At 40.0% G+C, this 12,841-nt stretch overlaps 1 protein-coding gene across 12 annotated transcripts in view; it reads right to left on the bottom strand.

Annotated features, from left to right (window-relative positions):
• The window catches only part of NRCAM (neuronal cell adhesion molecule), a 318,457-nt gene that overhangs the window by 85,043 nt on the left and 220,573 nt on the right, over window positions 1-12,841 (bottom strand). For 6 of the 12 annotated variants that reach the window (XM_079931528.1, XM_079931531.1, XM_079931525.1 and 3 more), the window contains exons 4-6: window positions 6,598-6,801; window positions 4,169-4,186; window positions 1,205-1,310 (exon numbers count right to left, since the gene is read on the bottom strand). In XM_079931528.1, the coding sequence (XP_079787654.1) occupies window positions 1,205-1,310; window positions 4,169-4,186; window positions 6,598-6,706 (233 nt within the window). In that variant the 5' untranslated portion in view covers window positions 6,707-6,801. Of the gene's footprint in view, window positions 1-1,204; window positions 1,311-2,429; window positions 3,367-4,168; window positions 4,187-6,597; window positions 6,802-9,375; window positions 9,608-12,841 lie in introns of those variants that run through there. The other 6 variants (XM_079931533.1, XM_079931530.1, XM_079931534.1 and 3 more) reach the window with 3 other exon arrangements.

Genomic DNA, 12,841 nt, shown 5'->3' with positions numbered 1-12,841 from the left:
CCAAGTAATCAAATACTTGATAACTGGTCACAAATCAACAATGGCCACGCTCTTAACAAAAGCATGAATCTCTGAACTTTCCCATGATTTCCAAGTCCTCCTGGATTTCCCTTCCCACTGCTTATCCTTATAGCAGGAGTTGTCACAACTCCTAGGGTAGGGGACAGGGGTGTTGGCTGCTGCTGGCTTATTGTAGGTAGAGGCCAGGGATGCTGCAAAGTATCCCACAATGCACAGAAAAGCTCTTGTCTCCACAGCAAAAAAACTGCCCAGCCCAAAATATCAATAGAGCTGAGATGGAGAAATCCTGCCTAAGAGTTACAGGAGGTAGTAATTAAATGTTAAACTAAAAGGGGTGTCATCAAAGGACATCACATTAGGGCCTGAGTGCTCAAGGGTTTCTAATAATATGACAGAAGAGATTGCTTTGAAGCCATCCTTTGATGGAAGTTTTTGGTATACTTTGGTCATTTTTTTCTCCGGTGCCAGTCTGTGATAGATGAATAAGGCTCGTCATAGACAAACTTGGAAATAAAATATTGAGAAAATTTCCCTTCTTTATAACTTAAAAAAATACACATTATCTCTCAAAAATAATGATCTAACCCTCCAGAATTTCCAGATACTACTGGACAAGTTATGGATCATCCACTAAGGAGCTGTGGGACCTTGGATAGGTTAACCTAGCATTACTGGGCATCAGTTCCCCATCTGTAAGATATACTGGTTGGACCAGATAATGTCTACTGTCTCTCCCAACTCTAAAAGGCTGTGCAGTGCGCATGCCAAGGTGCATATGGAGAATCCTGAGTGCTGAACACTGCCATGTTTGGAAAACCACTTGGGGCTATTTTATAGACTTGTAGAGAGCTAGGAGAGATCTTCGAAGTTGTCAAGTTCAACTTCTTTATTTTACATTTATCTGTAAACTGAGGCCCATAGAGAAGGAATCTACCCATGTCATAAAGCCATCAGAAGGCTCTTTCCACACCTTCCCACAATTTTTTAGCATATCACAGAAAGGTATCAGTATGGAAATGCAACCATCTGGGTTTTTAAGAAGGACCAACAGAATTTAATTAAGCAGAGAGACAAAACAATGAACCTACAAATGATACTTTAATAATATGCAGGACCTGAAATTAACTTCAACATGAATATCAATGCTTATTATCAATATTATAACAGCACAAAGCACACCCACCTTGGAGGAGGTTTCCCTTTGGCCTCACACTGGATTACAATATTCTCCCGTGGGTCAATAATGTAATCTTTTGGAGACTGTTGAGTAATGGTTGGAGGTTGTACCACTTAATGGTAGAAAGAAGAACAATGTAAAGAAATAAATCATTTAATATCATAATAGCAATCACTTTTTTCTATATCAAAATCACTTACCCTAGACTAAATATTCTCCAAATGTTTCTAGTAATTTCCACTGTGGTAACACACCCCCTCAGCAGATTTTTAGCAAGCTAAAAGCCTCCTAAAACTTTGGAGTCAAGGTATAACTCCCTTTTGGTAACTTTATATGTGCTCATAAAGCCCATTTCCCCACTCTGAAAGTATGGGAAAATAATTACCAATATAAGCTTAATATTAAGATGTTTCATTTCTGATGTAACAATGAGAAATTTCTCTGATAGTTTTGATTCAAATGATGCCTTTCAATGAAATTTAAGTTATGAGGTAAATTTGCATCTTTCTTGGGAAAGAGTTATGGACTTGTAGTTCATTACTGGGCTCATGTAAATTAATACATTGGTAACAAATATATTTGAGAAGCTAACGTGAAAAAGATGGTTAAAATTAGAGACTTGACATGTCTTATTAGAGCCAGGAGGTAGGTGGCTACTAGAAGCAAAGATAAAACAAACTTCTTTAGAAGAGAAATTGAATTGGGAAGCTCTCTGTTTTAGGAAACAATATTCTCATTTCACTCTTCAAAGTGTTATCTGATCATTTATTATCAAATTGTAGGGAGAAACTGTTCTGATCTGGAGCAACTGAATCTGAAAAAAGCTGGTACGTGGACATTTGATGTTCAGGTCACTCTAAGATTACCACGTCTTCCTTCTTGTGAAATCAGAACCACAGAGTGTAGAACAGGAAGGGACTGGAGAAATAATCCATTTCAACTTCTTTTGTTGCTCAGAGCAGCAAAATAGCTTGACTAGGAAGGCACAAAGCAGAGAAGAGAAGCGAACTCTCCTGGTGGAAGCCACTGCCTTGCACAACTCGAAGGAGAGCTGTTTACACAGACCAGTGGTTCTCAACCAGGGGCCATGTGCCCCCAGTCCTTGGGGGACATCTGGCCACATCCAGAGTCCATTTTGGTTGTCACCACTGGGATGGGGGTGGTCCTGGCATCTGGTGGGTAGACGCCAGGGATGCTGCTAAACATCTTACAATGTACAGGATATCTTTACCATGTAAAGACTTATCTGGATCATTTTTCATATTCTGGATCGTCCCTTTCCTCTCCACCTATGCTCTGTGCTTCCTTTGTGAAACTTCTTCCACCTGTCAATCAAGTATTTCCCAAAGCTTAATAATCGTCCTCAGCTTTTGTCTTTCTTTCCTGTGGTGAATTGTTGCCAGGGCTAAATTGATCATTTCCATGTTCAATGCCTTATAAATCTGTAAACATGGATCTCTTCTCTTGCTTTGTCTGCAGTCTCGGGGCTGTTCACCAGACGTCTCTTACTAAACATCCAAATAACACCTAAAATATAGATAAAAAATGAAACTCATAATTGCCATCATTTATTGTGCACCTATTAACTGCGGGATACTGCACAGCGTCAATTTCAACTCCTTTAGCAAGATCCATCCCTTCCTCGTCCTCCTTAGCCAGCTGCTCTTCCCAGCCTCTAGCACTGTTCACAGGACACTCATGCTTCTAGCCGGCAGTTACCAAAGCTGGTTAACAGTTTGGGCTAGTGGTTAAGAACTAGTCTATTTCTTACCAGCTGAGAGACTTCAAGCAATTTTCTTAACTTCTGTAAGCCCTCGTTCCCATAGAGGAAAAACAGGGTTTAAAAGTAGTATCTACCTCCTAGGGTTGCTGGGAAAATTAAATAAAATAATTTGTGTAAAATTCTTAGTACATTCCAGTCCTATAATGGTTCAGTGATGTTAGCTATGAACATTTTTAATTAGACCAGCTTCACTTTGGAGTGATCCTTCAGGCTTTGGGAGTAGAGAGTTTGGGATGATGGAAAGAAGCCTAGAATTTCCCACTCAGGGACTGGTGGGCATAGGTGGTGGGTAGGGGGATTTTTAGGAGTGACTCAGTCCAATTCTTTGTGCTTTTCTGTAAGTGACAGAGGTGCAAGGGTAATGGTTGCAGACCCAGAACTTCTATTCATGTGTCTGTAACAGAGCTGGCTTAGCTGCCACGCATAACTACTAAGAGTTTAGCACCTAGATGTACCTCTTTGAAGCGTGCTTAGGTCAACTGGCAACTAACAAGGGCTTTGAAGTAATAAGGGGAAAAGGTGGTTTTATATAATTTTCCTGGCTAATCTAATATCAAAGAATTTTTCAAATGCCTGAAAACTACTTTTTTAGGTAGATGACAGATGTTGCCCTACTGTCAGAGGCAGCAGTTATAGATTAGAGCACGCCACGCAGAGATGATGTGAATGGGAGTGCCTGTCTTCTGCACACATCAAAACAATTCTCAAATTCTCTGGGCCATTATACTGATGACACTTAGAAACACTAGTCTACCCAGTCCTACAGGTTGAAGAAGTTTGACAGCGAACTCGGGTGAAGCATTTTCATGCACCCACCTCCTATGTATACCCAAAGACATGTTTTTATTCCAGCAAGCCTTTAACAGCATTTAGAACCAGACATTCTCTTCAAATTTAGTGAATTTTCTCACTGAGTTACATCAGATGTGAACAAAGCTCAGAAGTTAGTAGCCCAGAATACTGGTAAAAGAAAGACAGTAATACCTGAGTCTTCAGAATTCATGCAAGGAATAGATTAAACCTGCTTCTTGGAATTTAAATGCAATGATTAGCCACAGTAAACACACACACTTAAAAAGACGTTAGTCACGAAAACAAAATCGTGCGTTTTAATTCACAGCATTCATTCAAAAACAAAGACACAGTCAAATTTTCACACTGCCTGGTAATGACGGAAAGACACTTACAGTCTTCAAGAAGTTTTGCTTTTTCCCCAGCAATATCAGCAGGTGAGTGGGCAGACAGGATTAAAGAAAACCAGGTGTTAGTAATAAGAACGTTAGCACCCTGAAGATAAAAGGGGCATCTTGCCTATTTTATTTGACCTAAAAAACCAGTAGAGCAAAGACGGAGGTTGTGAAGTAGCAAGAGAAAGAAACTCCCATTAAAGGTTTTGTTTATTCCTGAAGCAGACCCTTCTACATCCACATATGGAAGAACAAAAGGGATCCTGTAGGCCAAAAAATGATTCTGCCAGGAATAGGAATGGCTAATTCCATTCCATACGTGTTGTGCTGGACAAGTAATTACATTCAATTTGAAAAACAGCTGAAATCTACAATTAATCTGAGTTGTCACAGACTGTGTTGTGTCTGATCCTATTACCCCAGACATCACTACGCACATGGTGACAATACCTAACAATGGGACATTGCTACAATGACAGCGCTCCATCCAAGCTAAATCCAACACTGATCTGAGGTTTTTAGATTTCTACGGTTAATCGCCAAGTAGGTAATTGCACTTTTCAGACTGCTAGCATGTTTCTGCTTCAGAATTCCTCAGTCACCCAGGGTTTGCTAGTACCCACCCCAAGGAGCGGCTCATGGAAAGGGGGGATAAGGAAGAGGGGCAGGGAAGAAATGACATTAGCATGCAATTCACATGACTCTGCTGTGCTGCCTGTCATTACTACTTGCAAAGGTTAATGCAGGAGCACCTGGGTTGCCTGTGACTTTCTTTTCATCATGGTTCTGCTGTTCTCCATTAGCAGCGATAATTGAGTTAGCCGTAGGTGACTGTTTCCCTCTGATTGTAAGACTGAGCAGTCAGATTAAAGGGGAACATATTTAACAGAAGAGAGAACAAAAGCATTTCTCTCAAATGCTCTTTCTTCTACACATCCATTAGGGCAAATGCTTACTTAGGCATTCCAACTCCAATGGGCTTAACCAATCATACCTCTTTTTTTTTTTTTAACTGAAATTAAGGTCACTGAATGAATATCTTTTGAAAAGAAGGAGAACGTTGCATTTTCTTACACTTTAGACTAAAGATGCACAGAAAAGGGAGTCAACAAAGTATGGGGCCAATCACATCTCTTCTTAATTGTCTCCCCACTGGCAGTTGCAACCTCATTGGCAAAAAAAAAAACAAAAAAAACCTGACATCCCAACAATAGAATCGCCCCGGGAAAGTGTACCTTCCTTGTACCTTGGAAAGCTCGCCAAACAGATGTTCTATTCAAGAAGCTAATGGATTTAAAGAGGTCATGCTGATTAGGGATGAAGAATAAACCAATTCTGAAGTACAGTAATAGTCCAGATTTCAAATTCTGCTTTCCGTTGCAGGAAAAGTGACCCGTTGGCCCCTAGCATTATCTTTATTTCTTACAAACAGGCCACCCAGCCCAGGGAGAGTGCAGTATATACAGTACTTTATTCAGGAAAGGGTGGGCTCCTATAGTAGCTGTTACTTGCTCCACTTTTTTTTTTTTTTTTTTTTTTTTTTTTTGTGGTATGTGAGCCTCTCACTGTTGTGGCCTCTCCCGTTGAGGAGCACAGGCTCCGGACGCGCAGGCTCAGCAGCCATGGCTCACGGGCCCAGCCGCTCCGCGGCATGTGGGATCTTCCCGGACCAGGGCACGAACCCATGTCCCCTGCATCGGCAGGCGGACTCACAACCACTGTGCCACCAGGGAAGCCCACTTGCTCCATTTTAAATAGTAATTTTGCCGAAGACTTGTTTCATTCTCAACATTGACATCTTGGTTTTTTATCACCGTTTTAAAAACAAAGACCTCTCACTAGGCTTTAGATAAGATATAGTTCCTAGCTCTAAACTCATATTAAGATCCAAAACTCAAAAGTGAATTGTGCCTTGTCTGAATCCAGAGAAACGAGCCGTGGGTAGTTTGGGGATACAGAGGGGCGTGGGGTTGGCTGAGGGATGATCTTTTCACTCTTAGCATATGAAGAAAGAAGGTGGAGATGCGGGGACAGGATAAACGGGGTGTGTGGGGGGTCTCTGTGATCATTTTAAAGCGATTTCTATAGTTTTCTTGCGGGACTGCTTCTATAAAGAGTTGCCTGCTGGGAGGATCAGGGTAGCTCACAATTCACTCCTTCTCTGGTCAGCCCCCCCATGGTACACCAAAAGCACCTGAGGGGAGGGAAAGATAATGACAGGGAAGGGACAATGTGTCTGCGATTCAATGGCCATTTCTAGGGTCTGATTCTTTATAAACACAGGGTGCTGAAGGTAAAAGCCAGATTAGTTTTGATTCACTTTTCAGGATCACACGGACATCTCCTCCATCCACACGGCTCAGAGTGATGGTAAATGCCGGGGAGGGTCTGACTCCCGGGCCTAAGAGCTTTCCAACGTTAATACTTACGATCAAGAGGGACTTCCAGTGCACTAATCATCTGGCACAGGAAGAGGATCAGGGGTGCTCTGCTTGCAGATAAGTGCTTCTTTTTCGGCATCATTATTTTAAGCTGCATTAGCTGAACTCCCGCTGAGCCCCACAAGCTGAATTTCCTTTTCTTCTTTCACAAAAGATGTGTGTGCAACGTTTAAATAAGTCTCATGCAGGAAACTGAAAAAGGATAGGAGAAGAATTATAGTGCACTTTTGAAAAAAGGAGGAAACGAAGAGAGGAAGTCGGCAGCACAGAAAATCAGTTCTGTATTATACATGAACTCTAAATGGAACTCTAACTTTTAAATATTCCACTCTGAAGACTGAGAGACTCATTTATTCATAAATCAGCTAAAATTAGGTCAGAAATATTTGTAGGGATGTCAAGCAAAATCTGTCAACTTTGCCACCCTTCTGGTTTTCCCATTTTAAATATCTGCTTTATATTAGAGGCTACCATGTTCCTAATAGATCAGGAAAACTTGGCTTATAAATCAGTTAGAAGGTGTGCCTTTGAAGGGGAGGCCTAATGGCTTCTCCTTTCTAGAGATTACCACTGGGAAGGTTCAGGGCATGGTTGCCAATTTGCTTCAAACCCCAAACACTGATTTACCGGTTCAACCACCAAGAATTCTGGCCTTCTCCATCTCCTACCTAGACGGTGGCAACAGCTATGCCTGGGCTCTGAGTTCCAGGTCTTCCTCACTGCAGTCACCCTCCTAAACAGTGCTGATTAGTTTTCCTAAGGGTCTTTGGTTAAATACTGGGAGTAGCCCCATGGGACCTACCCAATTAAAGTTCAATATATCCTTAAATAAGTAATACAAAAACTTGAACGACCTGGTCTCAATTCATCCCACCAACCTCATTTCCCTCTATCGTCACGTAAGTATTCTTTTTTGCCTGATTGTCTGACTCTGCTTTGCTTTCTTGGGTCAATCCTTCAGTACGCTTTGAATTTTCCTAACTTCTTGCCTTGGTTTATTCTATTCCTTTTACCTGGAATGCCCTCTCCACCCTATGTCCTCAACAATGTCCAATGGGTTTCTTTATAGAGCGTTTACTGGGTTGGCCAAAAAGTTCGTTTGGGTTTCTGTAACATCTTATGGCAAAAGCTGAACGAACTTTTTGGCCAACCCAACATGAGCTGATCACTCAAACTAGAAGGCATTTCACTCTCTGAGAATCTCTGAAATTACGTTTTATTCATCACATATAGTATACAGGTAGATACAGTGATAGACTTTTTTGGGGGTATGCATACTCTCTCCCCTACTCCTTCAGGCGAAGGTTGAGCCTCTCCCATCTTTGTATTCCTCTCCTATCACCTAAGGTAGTATGCCCTGCACATGAAAGTACCAAGAGAACATGAGCACACGGAATACAGACCTCTGTCCTACAACAGACCTCTACCTGGAATGACGGGTTTAATCACAGCTTCTCATCAATAAAGAGAAGTGTGAGTGACCAATGGCTCTCTTGCGAAGGTAGGGGTGTCATTATTATAAACTAAGATTGTTCTTACAGCTTAATTACTGGTGTAATCGTGTATTTTTAAAATGTCCATCTTTCCCACTGAACTGAAAGCCTCGAAGGGTAGGGACAACATCTTTCCTGTTCCCCATTGTGTCCCCAGAGCTCATCACAGTGCCTGGCACGTGGTAGGGAGTAAATAAATATTGGTGGAAAAAAAGTGAAGGAGGGAAAGGGGAAAGGTGAGGTTGTATTCAGATAGGCACTCTGACCACAGTCTGCCTGTGGCTATATTTATATTTACGCTACTTGGTTTAAAAACCAAACTCTTGTCAATATGATCAAATTAGTTGGCATATCATGTCTGTGTATGGAAGAGAGCTTAAATGTATAAAAGAAAAATGAAACAATGCTGACAACATGTGTTTTGCTAGCAGCTGAGTTCTGATTTGAACCGGATTATAATTATAGTTGGACATTTCTTGCTAAACAAATACAAAAAAATATGCTAAACATAGACATGATACATATATAAATATTATTTTGTGAATGAAACATCCATACTGTGTGGTTTCATTTAAGATCCAGGAAATTTGTCTTCCCATATTATAATATATAAACAATCATGACCATTAAACAGCGAGAGGCCGGTAGAAAAGCTCGCCCAACCATTTCTAACCAAAATATAATCCAGACTGTCTTTCTGTGCATGCAAAGCAGATCTATACCATTTAATCGAATTGACTTAGGTCTCTCATGATTTTTTTTTGGGTTGAAACGCTAATTGTGAATTTACACATAAGCTTCAAGGAAAATTAACATAAATGGCACAAATGGCACTAAAACAAGTCCATGGTACATACTACACATACTGAGAGAAAAGGACAGAACCAAGCACCAAGAAGACAAAAGGCATACCCGCTTGATTTGTGTGTCAAGCTAACTGAGTTTATTCAATTTAAGTGTCTAGCTTTCTGAAGAGACGCCAGAGAACTAAAACACTTTCTAAAAGATGTACTAAGAAATTGTAACGCCCGTAAGATCGTAAGCAACTACATACAATTTCCAAGTTTTTCATTCATTATTTATTTTCCTTGGATGCCTTAACGACTCATCCTTCAGAACAGAGAAAACAATGACACAACGTCGTGTAAAAGAAAGTATCATTCAACTGCTTTGCCTTTTCAGAATATAGATGGAATAAAATATTCCACATTATATCACAGTGTTATATAAAGAAAAAAATAAAAATCTTAAGAAAAACTGAAACAACACTTACTTAAAGAGACATGAGTCAATCTTCACAGTGAGAGGAGCTCATGAACTACAGGGAATGAAGATGTGGTCTCTCTTCAGAAGCTGTAAGTTCATTTAAACCAACAGCCACAAAATCATCTCCAGTGTAGATTCTGTTTGGGGAGGACAAAGCAATGGCCCAGCCCACCCTCCAAATCCTGCCCATGGAAAATCACCGACTTCTCCTATGAATGCCATCACAGGTGAATAACCCAATACCCAAGGACAGCATTAGGTCCCCGGCACTCAGTCACAGTGAAAATCAAATACAGCTACAGAAAACTGAGCTTTCTCTCTTGAAGAGCGATGGGCTTTGCAAGTCTTACAAAGAAAAACCACTGCTTCTGCCCTCGGAGTACCGATGTCAGCACCCTGCCCTGCCAGGAGCCCACCTGTCTTTTACTTTACCTTGGAAAAAGGATGGTCATTCTCTCATACATGAGAAGCGTGAACTAAAACTAAATGGTTAATGCAATTACATTAGCATGAATGAAACCCCCATTTGAAATAGCAGCATCTTGTTTAGTCAAGGCTAGAGGGCATGTTAGCACAATATAGCTTCTAATTTTCAAACAATATTTGCCACAGACATTTTAAAGCATGCTTGAATGAGGCAAATGATAGGTTCATCTTCAGAATATAAATCATCCTGATACTGAAAACCACATATATTGTTAAAACAACCCAGAGTAATGATAAACAGGAAAGCCTTTTACTATTTCACTTCATTTCACTCCGTTCAAAGCAACTTTTCATGTATTACCTACAGAATCTCTTAACAGAAGGAAAAAAAAATCTCCCTCTTTTAGTAAACTTTTTATCATGAGGAAAGAAACACAATTCAAGATTTCCTTACTTCTTTTGCCTAAAATTCATATGAAACCATACAGCACATGTTGCCTCACATTTTTACCATATATTTTAAAAGAAAAACCTAAGGTTTTGACCAAGGGTTCATATTAAGCCCAAGAAACACAGCTCTCTTGTTGCTTAAGAAGTCCTGTCATTAAGAAAGAAAAGAAAATCTTTGTTTTTCTCAAGTGAAAACTGAAATTATTTGAATAAAAAAAATATAGCAGCTCTCCACTAGAACCAGAAGGCCATGCACTACTTACCACTTCATTCTAGCCTGTCTGTACTTTTCAGCTTCCCAACATGGGTGGTTCAATGTTGATTGCACAGTGTAACACAATCTACTCTCTAAGCCAGTAAACAAAGATGCTTATGTGACTGGATGCCCTTTGGCACACTAATTATCGCTCTGGTGAGCCCTCAGCGGCTGGCCTCACTGAGTGGATAGCTAACTGGAAGTGGCATCATCTTGACTGTGAAAGGCGTTTTTCAGCAATCAACTCGGGATGGTTACTTGTTTTTTTAATTGAGGTATAGTTGATTTACAATCTTGTGTTAGTTTCTGACGTACAGCAAACTGATTGTTATATATCAATATACATGTATGTGTGTATATATATATTCTTTTCCATTATGGTTTATTACAGGACGTTAAATATAGTTCCCTGTGCTATACAGTAGGACCCTGTTATTTATCTATTTTATACATAGTAGTTTGTATCTGCTAATCCCAAACTCCTAATTTATCCCTCCCCCAACCCCTTTCCCCTTTGGTAACCACAAGTCTGTTCTCTATGTCTATGAATCTGTTTCTGTTTTGTAAATAAGTTCATTTGTGTCATATTTTAGATTCCACATATAAGTGATGTTATATATTTGTCTTTCTCTGTCTGACTGACTTCTCTTGGTATGACAGTCTCTGGGTCCATCCATGTGGCTGCAAATGGCATTATTTCACTCTTTTTTACGGCTGAGTAGTATTGGGAGGGTTACTTTTTATATTTTGTTAAACATTTACCAAAAGGAATAAGCACACTAATGCCCATTCCTAGCCCGTGCTTGTGCTGGTCAATCACTGGTTTTGAGTCTAAGACTACGGAAGGAAGATTAGAGAGAAATGGACAAACACTTTGTATAATTAACACAGGAACAAAGTCACACAAATCTACACAACTCCACTACCAGGAATGCGCCTTAGAAAAAAGGAGTTTGGGATTATGTGACTCTAGAGAGTGTAACGATCTCTTCATATAACAAGGCAAACTTTGTGAAGCAGAGGAACATGTTTCTAATTCCCTCCCAGACCAAAGGGATGTCCCATAATAGAGATTCTGCAAGGAATCTGGTAGCTAGAACCTGGAATAGTACTGAAGGAAAGGTGAATAATTAATAGATGTTTTTTAACCAAGTAATAGATGACAGAATACATCTTGATAATAGCTCAAATCTCCAATACTCAGAGCACTCTAACTGATTATGTTACTTGGTATTCATAAAAATCACAGAAAATAGAAAAGCAGGTATTATACCCATTAAACAGATGAGGAAAAAACCAATCATGGTGGCCATTATTCACTGAGACCTTCTATGTGCCAGGAATCACTCTGAGTTTGTTCCATGTATTAATTTATCTCATCTTGCCAATAACCCCAAAAGGGAAACTCTATTTCATTTCCCAGTTTACTGGTAAGGAACCTGAGATGCGGGATGGTAAAGTCATTTGCTTAAGGACACACACAAGGTATGTGAAGTGACAGACCCAGAGCTCCAGTTCTTCCGAAAAGTTCTAGAGCTTTCAGCCTGTCACATTGCCCTTCTTCTCATATCCTCTTATTTTGCATTTAGCCAATAAGCAAACAGAATTACCAAGTTTAGTCACTGATGTTAAAAAACAAAGTGCTAATGGTTTGTGAATATCTACAGAAGATCTTCCCCGTGTGGCCCAGAGCACAACTTCAGGGGCGCCTTCACACTGGATGGCATGTGAACAGGGCCTGCTGGAACTGTACCACATGTTGACCCTGGCCTTTGAAAGGAACCACAAGCTAGGACACTGTAGGCAAGACACACTTTCAGAAAGTTAATATTAAAAGCAGGCAATGTAGTTATGGAGAACAATACGGAGGTTTCTTAAAACAATAAAAATAGAGTCATCATATGATCCAGTAATCCTACTCCTGGGCATATATTTGGAAAAGACAAAAACTGTAATTCGAAAAGATACATGTACCCCAATGTTCACAGCAGAACTATTCACAGTAGCCAAGACATGGAAGCAACCTAAATGTCCACTGAAAGACTAATGGATAAAGAAGATGTGGTACATATATACAAGGGAATATTACTCAGCCATAAAAAAGAATGAAATTATGCCATTTGCAGCAACATGGATGGACTAGAGATTATCATACTAAGTGAAGTAAGTCAGATAGAAACAGACAAATATCATATGATATCACTTCTATGTGGAATCTAAAAAAATGGTACAAATGGACTTATTTACAAAACAGAAATTGATTCACAGACATAGAAAACAAACTTACGGCTACCAAAGGGGAAAGGGGAGGAGGGATAAATTGGGAATTTGTGATTGACAG

This window comes from Stenella coeruleoalba (assembly GCF_951394435.1).
Source record: "Stenella coeruleoalba genome assembly, chromosome: 9".
In the NCBI taxonomy this organism is placed as follows: Eukaryota; Metazoa; Chordata; class Mammalia; order Artiodactyla; family Delphinidae; genus Stenella; species Stenella coeruleoalba.
This window is presented reverse-complemented; position numbering and strand designations above follow the sequence as displayed.